At 39.5% G+C, this 21,769-nt stretch overlaps 2 protein-coding genes across 4 annotated transcripts; one reads left to right on the plus strand and one right to left on the minus strand.

Moving 5' to 3' along the window:
* Window positions 1–231: 231 nt before the first annotated feature.
* Window positions 232–16,910, plus strand: virma (vir like m6A methyltransferase associated). The gene is made up of 23 exons (XM_057340151.1): window positions 232–331; window positions 3,388–3,500; window positions 5,000–5,086; window positions 5,237–5,285; window positions 6,453–6,618; window positions 6,711–6,836; window positions 6,933–7,160; window positions 7,264–8,461; window positions 9,118–9,642; window positions 9,822–9,976; window positions 10,103–10,185; window positions 10,372–10,465; window positions 10,623–11,167; window positions 12,543–12,778; window positions 12,868–13,347; window positions 13,433–13,565; window positions 14,257–14,373; window positions 14,472–14,632; window positions 14,796–14,892; window positions 15,023–15,186; window positions 15,303–15,646; window positions 15,739–15,882; window positions 16,571–16,910. Exons 1-23 carry the CDS (start codon window positions 269–271, stop codon window positions 16,744–16,746), a joined length of 5,484 nt encoding a protein of 1,827 aa, XP_057196134.1. The 5' UTR covers window positions 232–268; the 3' UTR covers window positions 16,747–16,910.
* rnf41l (ring finger protein 41, like) lies at window positions 16,860–21,696 on the minus strand. 3 transcript variants are annotated; one of them, XR_008963375.1, is made up of 6 exons: window positions 19,299–19,547; window positions 19,081–19,220; window positions 17,995–18,157; window positions 17,784–17,904; window positions 17,075–17,557; window positions 16,860–16,948 (listed from the first exon to the last, which is right to left on the minus strand). XR_008963375.1 is itself a non-coding variant. In XM_057340153.1 (6 exons), exons 2-6 carry the CDS (start codon window positions 19,502–19,504, stop codon window positions 17,321–17,323), a joined length of 867 nt encoding a protein of 288 aa, XP_057196136.1. In that variant the 5' UTR covers window position 19,505; window positions 20,551–21,696; the 3' UTR covers window positions 17,027–17,320. The 3 variants fall into 3 exon arrangements, 2 of the variants coding, with proteins under 2 accessions (XP_057196136.1, XP_057196135.1); XM_057340153.1 differs by lacking the exon at window positions 16,860–16,948 and adding an exon at window positions 20,551–21,696 and having other exon boundaries at window positions 17,027–17,557; window positions 19,299–19,505; XM_057340152.1 differs by lacking the exon at window positions 16,860–16,948 and having other exon boundaries at window positions 17,027–17,557.
* Window positions 21,697–21,769: the final 73 nt, after the last annotated feature.

Here is a 21,769-nt window from a genome sequence, read left to right on the forward strand (position 1 = left end):
CCAAATAGTATTTAATATAATATAAAATTACAAACTAATAATTCAAGTTTTGCACGATTGTCTTCATTTTGGGAATACATGGCAGGAATGACAAATGGCTATATGATATGGGGCACAATATGTATATTTGGTATAAAGAATAGTCCAAACTATTTAAAATGACCACAGTTTAAAAACTCAATCCATAAAACAACACGATGGACTGCTGCGCACGCTTTCACCTCCGGAAGTATTTCGCTTACCGGAAGTCCTAATGTGATCAAGAAAGATGGCGGGGGAATCCGCAATGGAGCTGCTCTTTTTAGATACGTTCAAGCATCAAAATGCAGAGGTAAACTTGTATTTTAATCGGGTCTATGAATTTGAACTGCCTCTTGCAGATACCGCTAAGTCCCGCAAACCCTGAAGTAGTCGTCGCGCGGATCTTAAAGTTTATATTGTAACGCACTGTGCGCAGTCAACAGTAAGCTAGCTAATTAGCACATGATTTTAGATACATTTATTTTATTTTAGACAAATACCATACATGTATTTTCATAATATCACATCCGACTGTTATGTTACGGTCATTGTCGTATCTGGCTATAGATGATTTATGACAAAGCAAGCCAAATTTAATTGTATGAAGTGTAATATGGGAGTTTTCCAATTCAAGCCAATTGGCATCTTAGATAACGTTATGTTGTTGTTGGCTACGTTTATGACGCTATTAAAAGGCTCCCTTTTATGCCTGTGATTTGACGTCTGTAGTATTTGTTTTAAAATATGCACACATGTTGTCGTAAATAAAACTCTATTGGAGTTTACTCAAATAAGTTTATCTTTATGTTAACCTTACTGACAACAGCTACCTGTCAACAGGTACACGTGACCGTGGGTTAACCCTCTTTTTACAGATTTCTTTTGTGTATCATTATGTTAGTGTTTTGGTTATAATGGGCTAAAACTCAGTTAACCAGTTGATTTGTCTAACATTATTGTTTTTTATTTATTTGTTTGAAGTTCCTTTTGGGTTTTTTGCCAGGTTAATGCTTGTAGATTGTATTTGTTGGACTGTTGTGGAGGATCTGCAGGGCAGATTTTTTTCTTATTTTTAATTGTTGTTTGGCTTTTGATCAGTTGGGTTTGATCAATAATATTTGTTTCTAGCTGAAAATGTGTCATCATTGTTCAGAAATGCACTCCAAACACAGATTAAACCTAAATGTTAACAACACGTAGATGCATTGCATTCACTTGTCAAAACAAATACTAGGGCTGCACAATTAAAAACTAATCTGGATTACAATTACGGGTAAAACAGTGACATAATCGTCAAAAGCCTCAATTAAACCTGTCCGTTTGTCTTCAGTTCTGTGCGTTTTCGGCAATGTGTTTGTGCACTGAGTACAGTGGCGAAACAGATACCTTAAAATGAAGTGTCCTTTTTTTGTGTTTTTTACCAACAACATAATTCCTGTTATTATTATTTTTTTACATTATATTATTTAGTTTTCTATGTTTTTAGAAAGAATATGGCATACAGCTGCTTCACAGAATGTTATAAAACATTTCAAATAGGGATGCACAATAAATTATCGGCTATATCGGTATCGGCTGATAAATGTTTTTTTTTAAAGTTATCGTTATCGGCCGACAGGGCTCCTGACTGCGCCTAAAACGGTTGCATTTGCGACTAAAAATATTCATTTGCGAATGATATTTTTGATAATAATAATATATAATAATAATAATATTTATGTCGATATATTAAAGCCGATAAATCTTAAATCATTTCCTTTGGTTAAACTACTTCATCTGCAAGCTGCTCGCAGTTAAAATACAGTACAGTTCTGTCTTTCTGTCGTGATTATTCACTTACTGCTATTATCAAAACATTGCTGATGTAGGTACAGTATGTAGATACAGTATAGACATATGCCCGGTTAACCGAAAATATAAATCACTTGATTTATGCACAACTTGTGAGTGAAGTACGGTAAAATGCTGCTGCATCCGAAAGCCAGAGGGCGCTCTCGTGCAGAAACTCCAAATACACACTGCAGAAGAAGACCATAACACACGTAGTAGTACTAGGAAATGCCTAATGACATGTTTTTATCACTGATCCTCAAGCCTCCTAAGGTATTTTTATGATAATAAAGTATATTTATAATGATCATGTTTGACGGGTGTTGCTTTTTCAAATGCAAGTTATAAGTGACTCAAACTCGCACTGCTTTTAGATCGAGAAGCATTTCTGCTGATCCCAGAGTCGTGCTTCACGGACAAGCTACGCATCAATAAAATAAATGATACCTTGCATTATTGCAGCCAGCTCGGTTTCAGCAGGATTTGGTGGTAACCGCGGTTAACCGGGCACATGTCTTATACAGTATTTATGAATGTGTAAATTATAGGAACAAAAGCATATTGTTTTAATCAGAAAGCTCTCTGAATGCTTTCTGTCTTGGCTTGAGACCTGTTAGACATGTGGCTATTGAAAACATTTTTCTGGAAGAACATCTATAATTTGTTTATTAAATATAACAGAAATGTTTGAAGGTTTTTGCCTATTTTCAGGGGTAAAAAGAGAACTAATGGTTACCTTGTTTTCCACGGTGAATGTTTTCAAATAAAAGTAGCTGTCCACTTTTTGCCCTTTGTTTCAGTCTTAGGGAATTTTATATTAATATTTAGATACTGTATATCGGCTAATATATCGGTTATCGGCTTCCAATGTTAAAGAATTATCAGTTATCGTTATCGGCCAAAATTTACATATTGATGCATCCCTAATTTCAAAGCTTCAATATAAAAACTATTAATCTAAAATAAAAATTATGATTTTTGCCATAGTCGTTCAGCCCATAACAATACAATAAAAGAAACAAGTTTAGTAATTCTAACTGTACTAATTCCAAAGCATGCTGTGAATAACTGTTTTATAGCTAAATGGTGCCTTATGTGCATGTACATACAACTGCTTTTCTCATTTGATTGTGTCTGTGTTGTTGTTTGGATCTCGGTTGGGTGTGGGGGTGTGTTGTCGGTGAGTGCTTTGTATCGTTGCACCGATTTGCCACCCCACAGGTGTATTCCAACAGATCTGTAGAAACTGGTTGGACTAGCCTGGTGGACCAGTGACAGCTTGCTAAGCCAAGAGCGACTATTCAACTGCTCTGCTTTTTTTAGATTCAATACAAAAGTTCGAGGAATGTTTTTGTGTTTTTAAATACCTTGAACCTTAGGAATCTTGATTCCAAGACCTTTAACGGTTGAAAAATCCAAGCATTTTTTTTGTATGGCGGTGTGTGAAATCTGGCCTTTAGTCAGGGTATACATGATAACGTTTATCCTCATCTTGATAAGATTCTCAACATATTTCTGTGTCTGTTCTCTTACAAGCTGACAAATGTGGATGTTGTGCGATTTCCGTATGGTGTCTTGATCACAGAAGTGCGGGTCATTCCCCCTGGCATCAAAGCACACAGCAACCTGCCCGACAGCAGAGCGTTTGGGTGAGGACACACACACACACACACACACACACACAGTTATACACCAAGCTGTCAGTTGATATAAGGGACACATCGCCTAAAATGTACAATTTTGCTAAAAAAGTTATATATACTCATAGCTATATAGTATATATATATACATGTATGTGTGTATATATATATATATATACATATACATATATATATATATATGTGTGTGTGTGTGTGTGTGTTCGTGTATGTATATATATATATATATATATATACAGTATATATATACATATAGACATATATATAGATATATAGATATTCTCAACCTTTAAGTTGTTCTAAACCTATATGACTTTCTTCCTTGCAACACAAAAGAAGATGCTAGGCAGAATGTTGGTGGCTGACAGCCTTAGTTACCGCTCACTTTCATTGTATATGAAATAGAGCTATGTCAACAATCTTTAAAATTTCTTCACCTGTGTTTAATGCAGTTAGTCATGTGGGTATGGAACAACATAAAGGCAAGGAATTAAGACTGAAGTGTAAAGAAAGTTATTTCTTCAGTAAACTATCCCTTAGCTTGAACTAGGGCTGCTCGATTATGACAAAAATCATAATCACGATTATTTTGGCCAATATTGAGATCCCGATTATTTAACATGATTACTCACTAAGTTTTAAATCAACATAGAAAAATAAAAAAAACTTGGCTTTTAAACTGTGAATTCGACTGAAAAATAAATGTAAAGCAATAGCACAGCTGAACAACTGTAAAGGAAGGGGGTGCGCTGTGGATTTATACCACAAGAAATGAGATGATCCTTGCAAAATGGAATGCGGCACAATAATCGTTTTACGTCGATTCTTTTGTTTTTGTAATTGTTGAAAGCCAAAATTGACCATTACAATTATTTTCGATTAATTGCACAGCCCGAGCTTGAACAATTGAGATACAAATTGTAATCTCTTTACATGCTCTAGTGTTTGTCTGCACTATCCACACTGCATTAAAGTGTCTGGGGAACGTTACATGTTGTGACATGTAACAGCACTTCCACCATGTTTACAGTGTGTACAACCTCTCCCAGTGCTTCTATAGTACACAATAGGATATAAGCACATGAGTAATGCTATGGTATCCTTGGATGAATTGGCTGGAGGACATTGAGGAAATTGAAATGGTTTCTGTGGTCCCTATTGTTCCCTCTTTAAAAACAGATCCACCACACCCCCTATTCTCAGACCACTCTCTGCTTTTCCCATGATCTCATCCTTCTATCTTTCTTGTCTCCAGACCCGTGAATAGAACAATGAGAAGTTTGTTTTGATAATATAGTAAATATCAAGCTATTTTTCATAACTATTTTTGGATATGATCATAATGCATACATTACAATGAGAATAAATCAGGAGTACTGAGCTGAAGGTGAGAAATCTATAACGTATCACCTGTAAGCTGTACTGGCAAATTGAAGTATTTAGGCCCGTGTTTTGACAGTTACAATGCCCCTTGCTGTGTTTTATTTCAGGGAGACGTCCCCTCATGCATTCCAGTTGGACTTGTTCTTCAACAATGTGTCCAAACCCAACGCCCCAGTGTTTGACAGGCTGGGCAGGTACTGAAACGCACATTCATACACACACCTGGGTTTAACAGGCTTAGCGAGAAATACAGTACACTTGCACACAATTTCACGCTCTCTCAGTTGAATACCGTGTGCACTTGATTATTTAAATCACTGATGTTGGTGTTCATTTCACGCTAGCCTCGAGTATGATGAGAACAAATCAATCATCTTCAGGCCCAATGGGAAGGTAAGAGACCCGCTTCAGCATCGTGTTTCAATGTTATTGACACACCCCTTGGAAATTAACTCATATAAGCGCAAATGTGTTAGTGGTTTCTTCAAGAACATAAAAAGCAGCTTTCCCTGGCTCTGTATGCACATGTGCATTACTCATAATCCACAATATAATTGCACATGCCTGTTTAATAGCTAAAGCTATCAGCTCCTGCTCACACTCATTTGAGTTTTAGTCTGGTTGCTCCTCCCCTCTTGAGAAGCCTGTGAGCTGCTGTTTAAAGAGAAAGTTTTCAGTAGTTGAAAAAAACACTGTAAAAAACTTTACTTTGATATAAAGATTTGAGATTAAACTGTTTGGAAATATACTACCGTTCAGAAGTTGAAACACTTAACTGAAAAAAATGTCTTTTAATCTGAAGGTGTATGTTAAATGTTTGAAATTATTTTTGTAGACAAAAATATAATTGTGCCAGCAAAGAACTTTCTTTTGAAATTGAACATATTATTTAAAATAAAATAATATTTTTGAAATGGATGACTTTTGAATGGTAGTGTACTATAAGAGAAAGGATAAAGAGAAAGTTTTATATTACAGCAGCGTTTATATTAATATTTTTAATATTTTTATTATATTACGATATAATATATTTTTTTATTTTATACAAAATATGTTTGTCTTATATATTTTTTTTAACATATACTTATATTTTTTAATAAAAAAGAATGAAACATTTTTATAAAATTATATAATATTAAAATGTTTAACAAAATGTTGTGTGAGACGGTGTCAATGTCCCATTTCTTGCTCTTATTTTTTATTTTAAGTAGCGAATATTATTAAAGGGGCACACTAAATGTGCTAAGATCTCACAGCTGTTTTTGTGAAACCTTGTATCTCCATTTTTCAAGTCATTATTATTAGTCACCCTTTATGTTTTTCACTGGGTTTTGCAAATATCTAAACAATAAAAAGTATTAAAAAGTGCTTCTCAACTTTGACAAAACAGTAATTAGTTATGTAAAAAGTACAATGGTTTTTTTTATTTCCTGAAAAACAGCTAATTTAAACATCCGAGCTTTCAGAAGGACAGCAATGGTATTTTAGTCTGCAAATAAACTGAACTGAACAGTTATGTAAATCGTGTTTCCATTCCATTGCATCTGTTTATTATTAAAGATCAACACAGACAATTTAGTCCTGCGCGGATGGTACACATGCTTGACATTGGCGGTGTATGGAACAGCCGAGCGCCCCCACAGCCACGAGCGGGACTCTCCGCCTCCTCCTCCACCCCCTCCTCCCCAACAGCAACAGCCAGGATCCAAAAGGAACATCAAGCATGGTCAACAAACTTTTTTATGCACATATTTATACTCATTCTCTGCCGTGCTGCATGATGGGGAAAATTTACATGCATGTGTTTGTAACTTTTAGAGTGGGACAGTGAAGAGCAGTACAACGGAAGCCCACCCAGACCACAGCCCAGAGGGCCACGGACCCCACCAGGGCCTCCCCCTCCAGATGATGATGAAGATGAGGCTATAGCTGCACCTGGTCAATGTGTGTCTTTATGTATATATACGGTGGGATAGAGAAGTCTGAGTTTTCATTTGTAAAATAGCAGTGACCATCTGCATGTTTTTTTTTTTGCTGTAGGTCCAGTGAAGGAGGAGAACACAGAGCAGGGTGATGACTACCTGGAACCCGTCTCACCTGAGCGAGGGTCTCTCCCTGCAGATGAGACCTACTCAGACGGCGAACAAGAAGAGGACGAAGGCCCGGTTGATGACGAAGAGGACGCTGATGCACAGTCGGAAGGAAGTGAAGGGGAAGAAGATGATGAGGAAGACGACGCTGATGAGGAGATGGATGAAGATGGAGAAGGTGAGCTGTTGGATGATAGATCTATGTTTGTGTGTCTCCTGCTGCTCATAATATTTCTTCTGTATGTACAGAAATGCAGTTAGTGTTTTATTCTTATCTAAAGGTGACGATGGCTATGAGCAGATCTCCAGCGATGAGGAGGATTTGGAGAGCGGAGCTTTCAAACTACCTCCATTTGATTTGGACTACACAGCCGAGGACCTGGCCTCATTACCAACCGTCCAGTACGATCCGTTCGAACGCGAGCTCCGACCCCTGCAGCACTTCACCCCGCCGCACGTCACGCGTTACGAGGTGGAACTGAAGCGCCTCAAAACGGTAGACGTCCAGGACCCGAGCTCCCCGTGGGCGGAGTCTGCGGCTAAATTGTCGGAACTGTTAGAGACCTGGGGTGAAGAGCAAGAGGCGGAGCGAGGGGCGGGCTGGGTAACGACATTGGAGGAAATCCCAGCCTTACTTGTGAAAGGACTGAGCTTCTTATCCATTAGTGACCCTGATAGGCAGAGGGAGAATTTAAAAAGACTAATCGATTGGAACTGTGAAGCTCTTAATTTGGACTTTGCCCTGGCACAGCCCATCGCTCTGAACCTGCGCCAGCTCAAAGCAGGCACCAAACTGGCCGTTTCCCTGGCTGATTGTGGTGGCCAGGCTGTGCAGGAGCTCCTGGAGAAGCGCATCGTTGGCAGCCTGTTGGACTTGTTGTTTGCGGAACACGTTTCATCCACGCTGAAACTCAACGTGCTGCGTTCCCTCGACGGCATCATCAGTGAGCCGCAGGGCATGGAGACCTTGCTCCGAGACCATGGCGATAAAAGATTGAGTGGGTACCAGCGTCTGCTGGATCTATTTCTGTTGGACCAGACTGTGCGTGTTGCTACAGCGGGTGCAGCCATTTTACATAAGGCACATTTTTATGAAATTTTGACTGACATTCAGAAAGCCGCAAGCACCTGGGCTGAGCGTCATCCAAACGTTGGGGAGGCGGGTGAGAGAGAAAGTGTCGAGAGTGAGAAGAAAGGTGGAGAGAAGGACAGAGAAAACACAGAGAGGGAAGGAGAGGAGAGAGAGAGGGAAACTCGAGAGGTAGAGCGGGAAACCCCAATGGACATTGATACTCTGCTGGAATCTGAGTCTTTGTCAGAAGGTGACTTGGAAAGGCTGCAAGTTCTCCTGGAGGAACTGCTCCACCTGTTGGAGAGTGCGCCTTACTGTATGGTACAGCCTCCTGGAAAAGCTTTTCCCACCAGTGCCCGCATCACTGGGCCACCAGAACGAGATGACCCCTATCCCACGCTATACAGGTTGGTACCATGTGGCTACAATACTGATAAATGTTGTTTATTTTGCTCTTAAAGGGATAGGTCACCAGAAAATAATAAAAAAACTGACATCATTTATTCACCATTGTGTCATTCATAACTCACGCGGAACACAAAAGAAGTTATTTAGAGAAATGTCTTGGTGGTTTTATGTTTTTACAGTGAAAGTTTATACATGTTTGGTTACCAACGTTCTTCAAAATATCTTCAATATGTGTTCTGCAGAAGAAAAAAAGTCAAACAGGTTTGCAGTGAAATGAGAGTGAATAAATTATGATGAAAGGTGAACTATCCCTTCAGTGTTCTTACATGAGGTAGTCATTCACTGAACCTGGTGAAATAGGGGGTGTTTACACATCGTCCCTTTCAACTAAAACTGTAAAACGTTTTATGCATTTTGGCTTTTTGGCTTTTCATTCACATTTCAACAGGGTTTTGGGGGCCTGAAAATTCAATGCAATTTCAAGTGCAAGTTTTAAAGTGCAATTTTTAAAAACAAGACCATTATTTTCTCTATTTAAACTACAAAAATGCAACATTTGTGAAAACGGTGTCACACGCAGTAGTATTACTAGTATTGTATTACTAGTAAGTATTGTATAAATACTTAGAAAACCTTCTCAATTCTTTTTTTACAGTTACATGCATGCTTGTCACTTTCTGGAATCCCTGGCAGTTGTCCTGTCGTATCCTGCTACATGTGTCCATATCGGAGTCCTTCAGGCTGTCAGAGAAGTGATGCATTTCCTGTCGCAGTCCCAGCAGGGCCTCCTCTTCCTCCTTAGCCAGCATGAAGCCATCAACCTGCTGCTTCGTCTCCTCACCCCCCTCACTCACCTGACTCCTCCCTCTCACCTGGCCCCACTGACACTTCTCTCAGAGGCTGAGGGAGAAGATGCTCCAGCAGTTGGTGAGGGGTCAATAGAAGACGGTTTTTGGATGTGGCTCATGCAGACTCTACATGCGCTACAAGGAGTAGCTGAGCTGAGTGGGGCTGAGCTGGAAGATGGCGATAACCCAGATGTTTTGGCAACGCTTCACGGCTTGTATCTCATTAGCTTCAGCAGCACCGGCCGAAACGCTGTCGCACATGCATTCAGCTTGGAAAATAACCTCAGCTGTCTGGTCAACCTGGTAGAACACCATGCCAAAGAGGGTCAAGGGTGAGAATACACTAATACACATGTATAGACATTTATACTTGGGTCCAGCAGCCTGAGACCATATTGAAAATACCAGAATGAAGATTTGGTTCAGATTTGATCAATTTCTTTTGTAGCACACGATATGCGCTTTCCAAAAATATTTTTACTTGCGTTAAATGCTTCTTGTATGTCTACAGAGAAGGCAAAGCAAGGAAATCTGTCACGTATAACTACGCCTGCATGCTTGTGCTTCTGGTGGTGCAGACGTCAGGTGATCTGAGAATGATGGAGCACTACGCTGCTCCGCTTCTTAGTGTTTGCAAAGCTGATGAAAACAATGCTAAACTTCAAGGTGAGTCACTAAACAGTTTAATATCAGCCAAGAAAGCCCGACGTCTTATGCTTTGAAGGCCGTGCAGGCTTTTTGTCAATCGGAGTGCGTTCATTTTGAATGACTTCATGATTGAATGTTTTTTAGAGCTGTCGAAGTGGTTGGAGCCCCTTGAAAAGCTGCATTTTGATATCAGTGTTATCCCTACGCTTATTGACTACATAAAGCAGGTGAGGTTTTGTCAGCGTGTGCGTCTCTCAACCCAGAATGTTTATGCATACAGATGTCATTGCACACCTGTATACGACTCTTTCCTCTTTGAAACACAAAAGAAGATGTTTTGAGAAATGTCTCCGTGGTTTTGTGTCCATACAATGGAAGTAGAATGTCTAACTTTTATTGTGCTCTTCTTTTAGAATCTGGAGAACTTGATGACAATTGATGGAGTGGGTCTTGTAACTGCTCTCAGAGTCTTGTGCCACATTTCATGTCCTCCACCCACTGTTCCAGGTACTTTCACAAACACACGCATACATGTTTACTACATTAAGTCAGTTTTATTATACAGCGCTTTTGTACGATGCTTAGACAAACCCAATGACTAGACGGTTATTAAATACAAGTACCAAATATGATTACATTTTAGTTCCTGACTCACTGTATGTAGGTCAGCAGAAGGACTTAAAGTGGAACCAGGCCATAATAACCCTCTTCAGTGCGGAGGGAATGGACACTTTTATTAAAGTCCTCCAGAAGCTTACATCGCTGCTTCTGTTGCCATGGCGACTGGTTGGGCCGATGGGTCCCACAGCGCAGAAGCTCATGATGCTGTCGGTGGCCTCCTGCTCACTCAGGCTCATCCGCACCATGCTCACCGAGCTGCTGAGCGGTGGGACCTGCGAGTTCCGTGACGTGCGCGTGCCCTCCATCTGCGTCACGCTTCACAAGATCCTCTGTTCCACTCCGACGACGGGACGATTGGATGCAGAGGAGCTGCGCATCCAGGGAGACGTGACGGAGACGTTGTTGACATTCACGCACGCGGTTAGCCAGCAGGAGACCGGGTCGGAGGAGACGGTGGCGGGGAACAGCTGGTCTCTGATGCTAAAGGAAGTGTTGAACTCTATATCGGCTGCTCCTGAGAACATCTACAGCAGCCTCAGTCTGCTGTCTGAATTGCTGCCTCTGCCTTTGCCCATGCAGACAACACAGGTACTGGTCTACGGCTGTTTGTTGTTTATTGTTTCGCAGTCATGGGCTCTGTTAAATACCCTAATAAGCTAGATACCTACACGGCACTTTAAGGTGTCAGAGATCTATAGTCTTGGCAGGATAAATGCTCAAGTTTGAGAAGTTTGAAAACTGTCATCAAAGACATTGAATGGTGTGTAAAACTTTAGTCTTAAATAATTTTTTTTAATTAGTTTTAAAAAGTTTTCACAATATACCGGTATTGACAATAACCATGTTATTAAAACGATTATCAATTTCTGTTAAAACTGCACATTTGATAATTTTGTAAATAAATTATCATTATTGATTCTTTGTCCTAAGAATCACAATGGTTACAAACTTTCACGTCACTTCCTTATGTTTATTATAGTTTACATACATTATGTTACAATGTTACAATTAAAACAATTAAATGTTACAATTAAAACATTTCTGAAATATTCTGAAATTCTAAAATACCGACCAAAATGTTTATGTTAAGGCACTAAAATGATTAACTGAAAATAAATAAAAAATAAATAAAACTGAAATACAAATAACCTTATATAGCTATGTAATATAAAAATAAACAAATAAAAAATGACAAAAGCATATGGTGAAGATGTTAAACCATTTAACTTCAATCAACATAAAAAATAAAAGCTAATATAAAATGTGATTAAAACTACAATTCATTCTTTCATTTTCATTCATTTACTTATTTATATAGCACAAATAAACACATCAAGAGTTGACCACTGACTGTGTAAAAAAGTAGAAAGGAATACAAAAAAATTGCAAACACAATAGAGTAAGAACCTATTTAAAACTTATTTGAAAGCTAAGCTTGAACTAAAAGGTAAAGCTTTAACCTGAATTTGACAATAAAACTGAAAACAAATATGATACATTTTCATTTTTTTCGTGTACTCATATTTTCTGTGCAATTTATTGGCCAAATAGAGAGAACACACAAAATTATTTTGAATTTGACTGATAGCAGTATTTATTTATTAAAAAAAATAACCATTTCAACAGATACTATGTCCAAGACATCCAAGTGTTATTGTGAATTCTTTTGACAATAATAATAAAACAAACTTTATTCGGTAGCATTTTGTTTTACAGTCCTGTTTCCCGTGTACGTACTGTGTACTTGTGCAACCCTTTATTCATTACTTGGACATACAGTATTGATAGCCGTGCCAGATCCTGGTTTAAGGAGCATTAGCACAGATATGTAAAATTGTTAGACACAGAGTTATAATGTGGCCTAGTTTTAATATTAAGCGCAGATGTGCAGAAATCCTAAATTAAGAAGTGATGCTGTTATAAATCAACCCTCTCTCTCTTACACTCCTTCCTTCTCTGTCAGGCACTCTCTGTGCAGGACATTGGGGTGGCGATGAACACACGTAAACTGTGGAGTGTGCACCTGCATGCTCAGGCTCGGGTCTTGCAGGATGGGCTGCGGTGCGTATGTGTATGCAGCTGTCCTCCGCTCCTCTCTATGCTCCGCAGGGTCTGCATTCAGCTCTGTGATCTTGCTGGACCCACTGCCACACTAGTGATGAGAACTTTGCTGGAGCAGCTGCAGGAGGAAATGCAACAGTAAGACACAATAATATAATCTAATATAAAGTAGAAGTTTCATTAATACATCACAATGTGTTTAAATGATGTCTATGTTGTGTGTTTAGGGAGGCGGCTGGCTCTCGTTTGATGAGACTTCTAGCACTTCTCGACTCGCTGGCATCTCAACGGGCGTGCAAGGCCGCCATGTTGTCCCTGCTGGGCGGATCTACGCACAGCGAGGGCCGGAGCGAAGGGAAAGTTGAGGACAAACAGCCGGACCTCTTTCGTTCTTTCCTTGCAATGCTCCTCGTACCAGCAGACGCTGGCCTGACAGTGCAGCAGAACGCTGAACTGACGGCTTCCATCATTCAGTCTCTGTGCGACCAGGATGTGTCACTGGTCGTGAGAGGCTCGGGCGAGGCGTCGTTGTCCGAGGCGGAGCAGCTGGCCAACGGATTGCCGACCAAAGAGGTGATGTCGTGCATATGCGACGGAATGGTGGAAGGGTTGGGAAATGCACACAGTAGCTTCACGCTGCAGCTGACGTGCTTGAGGACTATGATGTTTCTCACAGAGCATGACTATGGGCTCTACCACCTGAAAAGGTGTGTGGATGTATTGATGTTTATTTATTCATATAGTCATTTTGTGTTTTATTTTGTGCCATTAACACTGATGTTTGTGTTGCAGCTCTTTGAAGAAACACAGCTCGGCAGTTTCCTCTTTGATCCGCAGAGAAATCGCCTCCTTTAACAAAGAATCGGCTGAGCTTTTGTCTGCCTTATTTGACTTTTTGAGACAGATTGTGAGCAGCGAAGCTATGGTAGGCCTTCAACACAATGTGTTTACATTAGAGCTGTGTAGGTTTATATAGACCTTTTTGCAAGACGTAAACAACACTGGTCCACAAGTAGGGCTGTTAAACGATTAATCGCATCCAGAATAAAAGTTTGTGTTTACTTAATAAATGTCTGTGTACTTTGAATGTTCATTTTGTATTTATAAAAACATACACATAAACAAAATGAATATTCAAAGTACACAGACACTTAATATGTGTAAACAAACTTATTCTGGATGCGATGAATCGTTTGACAACCCTATCCACAAGCATCTCCTGTTTCAATTTTTTGGTTTATTTATTTAGATTTTTTTCATATATAATTAAGCCATAAAGATATTTGTTTAACATTTAGATTCAGTTTTACATGTTCTGTAGGTTGTATTTTTTAACATTGATGTAGTGTTAAAAAACTGAAACAGAGAGTGCTTCTGGACTAAAATTGCAAAATGGTCTATTTACGTATGACAAATATAGATATCTGTTATGGTACAAAAATTCAATAAAATTCTTTCATTACAAATTACTTTTCTCATACCTATAAATGTAATGGTACATGTTCAGGAATGATTTTAAAGCTCGCCCATTATTATATTACCACAGTAATGGTTTGCGTGTATCTCTGCAAATTTTGATGTGTTGTTAATATATATTAATAATCATGCGATAACAGGATGAAGACATAGACAGTCGCTCTTTGGCGCTCAGTGTGAGTGACATGAAACAGCTGCTGCAATGGACGGAGGAGTCAGGGGAGCATCCTCTACCAGAACTGGAGAAACATGTCACAGTATGCATCACAATGAAGCTCAGACCTACAGCCTAGTTGAAAGACGACACTCAAATGAATCTTTCCTTTTGCTGTATTCTTGTCTCATGTGTGTATAGGAGCTCTGTAAAGAGGATGAGTCTTTGGAGACTCTGCTTGAGAACGTTGCCGGGCTGCGGCAGATTATCGAAAGCTCTGGAGATGCTCCCGCGACTGCAGAGCCTGAGACTGAGCCCACTCTGCCTCCACCCGAACCCCTTCAGACGCAGTTCAACCACAGGTAACAGAGAGAGGAGGAGGATGTGTGTGTGTTCCTTTACTACTTTACTGTTGAAATACTTCGATTTAAGGGAGGGCGTAGTGATGGGTCAATTCTGAATGGTTGCATAACAAAGATGTTTCTCTGATCTTTTCTTTCTCACTGGTTTTCTTTCTGCCTTCAGGACGGTTTATGTTCTCTCAGATGTCCTGGATGAGCAGCTAAAGGCTTTGTGGTTCTCTCCATTCCAATCAAATGATATGGATACTGAAGTAGACATGGTGAGAAACTGAATGAATTTGTAAAAATATGTGTATGATATAAAACCAAACAAATGGATAGGCTAAGTAAACAGCTCCAAGATCCAAATATTAAGAAAATGGGACATTTAAGATCCCACGTGTGTTGCAGGTGAAAGTAGACCTAGTTGCACTATCCCAGCAATGTTGTCCGGACTTGGACCTGAAGGCGGAGTTAGAACGGTCGTTTCTCACTGAACCCACCTCCCCAGGGCATAACAAACCACCCAAAGGCTTCAGACTGGGCAAGCACAAACATGAGACCTTTATCACCAGGTATGCCATACAGTAGCTGTCTAAATGTACTCAAACATGCACACACCAAGCAAAAGTTCAAAAAATCATGAGAATATATAAACTATTTAGCTATAAATCTGTTTCTTTGTTCACAGTGGGAAGTCAGACTATGTGGAGCCTGCGAAACGAGCGCACATCATGGCAGCCCCTCGAGGTCGGGGCCGCGGTTCGTTCGGCCAGCTCAATCGACCGCATGACATTTTCCGTCAACGCAAGCAGAACACCAGTCGGCCTCCTTCCATGCATGTAGATGATTTTGTGGCTGCAGAATACAAAGACGTAGGCCCGCTCACCGGCCTGGCCCCACCCAAACGCCCACCAAAAGGAGGAGCCAAGCCACCAGCTAGAGGCTTGTTCACTGGAGGAACCAGAGGGAGGGGCTTTCAGAGCCATACACGCTTTTTTACTCCGCCAGGCCCCAAGAATGTTCTGCTTGCTGGTACAGGCACATTTTTTGTCACACATATAGACCGATCTACTTTGATAAGTGGTCAACCAGTAACACGTAATTCAAAATGATTTGCGTTTTAGGTAACTACCCTCGCCGTGAGGGTGGCCGTGGCTCTGCCTGGAACACTCCAGTGACAGCTGTCACTCACAGAGGGACTTACAGTGAGCCTCGTGGAGGGCAAAGCAACTTCACCCGACCATTACCGTCTAGACAACCACCTGCAGGTACGTCTGCATACCAATTAGTGCTCACTTATTGAGATTTACTATATCCCATATAGACGGTTTCCTCTTAACAACATAAACAAACGTTACTGCGCATGCACACTTTTGTGACCCCAGCTTAACTTCCGGTGCACGTTCACAAACAACAGAGTGCCTGTAGATTATTTCTGATAACAATCAAAAGAAACCGAGAAGAAGGTTACTTGGCTAAACTTGTCTCTCCAATATTTTGAATTTATACTGCGATACCAAGCTCAACCGCTAGATGTCACTGTAACATACGGTTTGTTTAAATGCATCAAAACTACAGGATCCATTCAGCAAATTGTTTATTTAATAAAATGAAAATACAACAAAATTCAACAAATCGTTTATTTAATACAATTATTATAAAATAATAATATAAATTAATATTAACATAAATTAAATAAAACATAAATAGTTATATTATTAGACACTAGACAAACCCAAACCGGAAGTTACCTGGGGGTCAGGTGCCCATACATCTGTTGAAAAGGCCTTTATTGATAGTGCCACCTGGTGGATATTTGCAACATTAGCAGCTTCTGTTTAAGTAGAAAAGGCCTTGATGATTGTTTTAAATAGTAAATTTTGTTTTTTTATGTAAATCTTTAGCTCACCTTACAGCTCTCACATGGTTACTGACATCTCTCTCATGACTCTACAGGTGCATACCGATTGGCTCCCCGTGACAGAACCACCAGAGGAAGAGGTGCCGGTCTGTCCTGGCTAAATAGTGGTGGAGTTGGTTTGGGAGGAGGAGTAAGTGGCGGTGGGCGTGGTCAAGGGAAGTTCAACAGTGGAGGTGGGCGGGGCCGACACGTCCGCTCATTCACTCGCTAACGGCTGCCGTAAGCAAAATAGACTTAGCCGTCAGGCTTTAAAGGACCAATCAGGATGTGGATCTGCTATCGCCGTTGCAACCATTGGCTGATATTGTGTATATCATTGTCATGTTTTGTTTGTTTCTCTCATTTTTAAAATATGATTAAATTCTTGTGAGTATATGTTGGTGTGTATTTGATATCAAGATCCACAGAAAAACCTGTTGAAAAAAGATTTTAATATCAACCTTATGAAGAAAGAACACAGAATGCATTTGTATTGTTCTTGAAAATGACGAGATGTGCTTTACAAATTCCACAAATCTAGTATATGAAATGTAACATACACTTTACTGCACAATTTAGTTTGCCGTAAACAAACTACCACCCTCCTTCAAACCGGCATCTCTGTGCATGGCGTAATTCTTGGAGAAGGGGTGGGACTATATTGACTGTCCAATGGCCAGGCATCCAACTTCCAATCAACAGTTTTCAAGTAATTGTTTGCTGGTTTAGGTGTGTTCTGCAGAATGTGGCCTACAGGAAGAAAAATGTTCGTCCTGATTTACAGCGTTGAGAAGCACCCGATATCTTCAAATGACTGTCACCTCCCTATTCTTTCTCTTGATGCAGTCCAACGCTAGGCTGCGTGGGCCTGGCTTTTTTGGGCTCTCTGCAGGTTGTGAGGGTGTGGCTGGTCTAAGCCCCTCCTTCTTTAAAAGTTCTAGAAGCTCTGCCTTCTCAAGCTCCGCCCTCTCCAGCTCTTGTCTGCGTGCTCTCTCAGCACCCAGCAAAACACGGACATCTGACATCACATGGGACAGCTGGCCCTTTGCACAAACAGAGACAAAAATATTTTACATATGGCAGACGATTTTATCCAAAGCATTTTACAGTGTATTCAAGCTATATATTTACTTCTGGATGTGTGTTATTTGGGAATTAAACCCCTAACATTTGCATTCCTAAGACAATCCTCTTCCAATTGAGGTACAGGAACATGTTTCTTTAAGAAAAGATTCATATATGAACATTCATTCCACATACGTATCCTACCTTGAGCTCATCTACTTCACTCCTCAGCAAACTCTCTTTTTGCACCATGTGTCGTCTTTGGGAATCCAGACGAGATTCCATTTCATGTCTCACCTCCTCAACTTTGCAGTCCAACTCTGCCCTATAGCAAAACACAGACATGTTTACCCACTTGTTACCCAACATACTGTAACATCAACTATGTGTCCACTTCAGCAGTAGCCTGTGGTACCTGAGCATGTCCAGCTCGGCTCGTAACTCAGATACACAGTTGTGTTTGGCTTCCTCTGTGTTTAGGATTGTGTATCCACAGCCACTCGCGCAAACTCTGCTGCTGTACTCACACACACACAGGTGAGCTTCCAGAGAGCGACGGGACACCTGAACCGGGCAACCTAAACATCGGCATAGAGAAAATAATCGCAATCATTGACGAAAAGTAAAGATGAAACAATGGCGCACACATGCAAGAGATATGCAAGAAAATCTCACTAAAAGGTCTAACAAGGCACACAGAGTTTACACAACACACACAGACACAATGTACCTACCACAACGATAACACAAGTACTCGCCACCTGTATATTTATATACATAAATTTCCAGAATTAGCAAAAATATTTTATATGGACATATTTCAGTTGATGGGTGTCAGACAAGTTAGAAAGACTGAAAGGCTCAATTGTCATTTGAGGTAAATGTTTCACCTCATTAATAATGAAATATGCGATTACTCGAGTAGGTAAGCACTCTACCTTGTGGTCACAATGCTCATCTGCTGTTACAACTGCATTTTTGAATTGTATGTGCCTGACCATGGCTACAATGCATCTGCCACCTGTTGCTTGTTACAAAAAGTATCCAAACCTATGTTTAAAGGACCAGTGTGTAGTTTTTGGAGGATCTTTTGACAGAAATGCAATATAATATACATGTCTTCAAAAGTGTATAAATACCTTACATAATGAAGCGTTATGTTTTTATTACCTTAATATGAGCTATTTCTATCTACATACACCGCCTGTCCCCTTGCATGGAATTCGCCATGTAGTTCTACAGTAGCCCTAAACGGACAAACTGCTCTACAGAGTGCGTTTCGTAAATACTTTATCTCCTTTGGCAAAGAAGTGAAAAACGTGATGATATCTTAATCCTATGGCAGCCACCGCAGTGCTTCGAAATGGAGGAGGAGGAGGGGTGGAGTGAGCCGTTGGTTCCAATTTGTAACCTTACCACTAGATGTCGCTAAATTTCATACACTGGACCTTTCAATAATGTGGATGTAAAATGGTGTGTGCACGTTTGCACATTTGCATACCTGCATTACTGCAATTCAGTAGAGCATAGTCACACTGTTGCTCATGTCTATGAACAGACTCGAGGGCGCATATGACCTCGCAACCTTGTGGCCGGAACACGCACCTCAACTGCAGCCTTGCTAAATCATTCCTCATGTATCTGTAACGCACAATACATGCAACTGTAAGAGCAGGCCTGTTGTTTAATATGTGCACGATTGTGCACGAAGTGTCATACCTGAATAATGGACGAAGGTGTGTGATGTCTAAAGGTAAGCGGTCCTCAGGACAGTTGTTATGGTGGATGAGCCATCCATGAATGCAGGAGCTACAGAAGGCATGTTCACAGGGAGCCTGCAAAGGATCTTCTAACACGTCCCGACACACGCAACATAGCAGACCCTCATTCACGTAACCCACAAAGCGCTCCAGATCGTAACCCATCCTGGAGGACACGCACATATAGAAGAAGACACATTAAACAAACTAATACAAGTACATATGAAGAGTTTGTTTCTAAAATTAAAAAAAAAAAATTGTTTTTATTGTGTTAGTCATCTTTTTTTTATTATTATGGCTTAAATCAAAACACACAATTACTTGGAATGCACAATAAAAAAACATGATTTTTGATTTTTTTTTAAAAAGGAGTTATCTCATTTTGGAAATAAACTCTTATTATACAGTTTTTGTATGTTACATCAATATAAAGGAAACAATCAATTTTAAACCTATGCACATAGATAAATAAATACATGTATGGGTCAAAGACGAAAAAGGGTTTAAGCATAAAAACAATAAGTGTCATACTGCTTTAAATTGTTGTTGTTCCACCCCAAATGCTAATTAGTTGTAATTTAAAAATATAATAATTTGCCACTATCCTATAGGTTTTGCCCATTTGTCAATAAGAAGTTTTTACTCATGTAAAGTACAATAAAATGCAATATGCTCCATTATTTTTTAATATATTTTAATAAGTCAGAATAAGCATGTTGTTTGAATTTGTATATAAATATTGTGTTACACTGAATGACAATGTAACATTATTTGAAACAAATTTTGACATTTTATTCTCCAAAAACTTAGTTGAAACCATAAAGTAGACATTTTAATTACATTTAATGTGCTTTCTATGGACATAAAATCCCTTTTGAAAATGTATTTTGATGGTGACATCTTAACGTCTTTGACCCTTATATAATATAGGCCTACATATGTTAATTGTTAATCGTGTAAAATGTTCAAAAGATTTTTAACACATCAATTATATTAAAAATGACATAATTTGTGTTTAAAATAACTGTATACAAAACAAAAATATAGATTTAACATAAATGTATAAAATAAAATAGAAAAATATAAATGCAATGTAAACAAAATGTAAATATGAATATTTTACCTGCAACAGTATGTAGACACTGATACACTACAAGCCTACCACATACATTTAATAAAAAAAAATACTGGACAACGATAAAATTCTTTACCTGACAGAGTCTGTATGTCCCCCTCTCTCTTTCTCTCAGGTGTTGATGAAGGTGGCCAAGTCAGTTGCCGTAGAAACAGCCAGGTGGCAGCTGTTGGACTGAAACATGAGTGGGTGGAGTTATGAGTGCTGAAATTCACCAGGGAGGGGATTCTGGTAGATGAGGTCATCTTGCCATCTCTATTTGTGCTAAACTCAGAAAATAGTTACTTTAATCTGTTAAACAGAGAAAAGCAGGTGAAATTAAACCCATGAGAAACCTTTAAAAGGTAACTTTATTCAAATAATCCAATGTGTTACAAATGTGCAATACACGTTTTGTGAGATCCTCTGGGTAACAAGACAACACCGTAGCTTTAGCACCTTGCAACCTCACACACAAATGCACACAAATACACTCTTAATAATACAGACACAGGTACAAAGGGGACCACACAAACACAAAACTTATCTGACTATACAAATATCCTTACACAACACACCCTAATATAAAATGCACACATTACATGATATTTATGGATAGGCAGATACTCTTTGGCAACACTTCTCTAATGCCTCTGTGCTATCCTAGAAGCCAGTTCCAAACACAGTCACACTTCAACAAAAGACTGAGAGTGTGCTCCATTCAAGTGTGCATTATCTTGCATTACGATATGATCTGTTCTTTCATATGACACATAAAGTGCAAATCTGAATAACAGTAAAATCAAGCATTTTGTACTCACTTGTGTTCTTTCCCACAAAAACTTTTTCTTAAAAGTAACAGGTGACCTATGCAAATGTGTCTGCACCTGTCCAGCCACGTGAGTTGTCAAAACATCTGATCTTCTCAGTAGGGGGTCGACACGTTGCTTTATATTTTATTTAACACAACGTTACTGCTTTGCTATGGAGCTCCAGGTAAACCCTGCATGCTGCATCCACTGTCATTCATTGAGAGTCGAAAGAAATATTATAAAATCATGAACATCTTTGTCTGTATTTGCACGTCTCAGTCTGTCACTTTCACTGCCTAAATGATCTCTGTTCTTCATGGCTGTGGTGGGATTAGACTGGATTACAACTCTGATTGGATTATTTTCTATGCTGCAGCGTCGCAGCTTCACTATCAGACATGCAGCAGAATAAACACTGAAACAACACAAAATACACCTGTCACATACAAAAGTTACAACAACTGTTAATGTACCATTTGATAAATACATGGAGTGATGTAATGA

The sequence above is a fragment of the Triplophysa rosa genome, linkage group LG8 (genome assembly GCF_024868665.1).
Source record: "Triplophysa rosa linkage group LG8, Trosa_1v2, whole genome shotgun sequence".
In the NCBI taxonomy this organism is placed as follows: Eukaryota; Metazoa; Chordata; class Actinopteri; order Cypriniformes; family Nemacheilidae; genus Triplophysa; species Triplophysa rosa.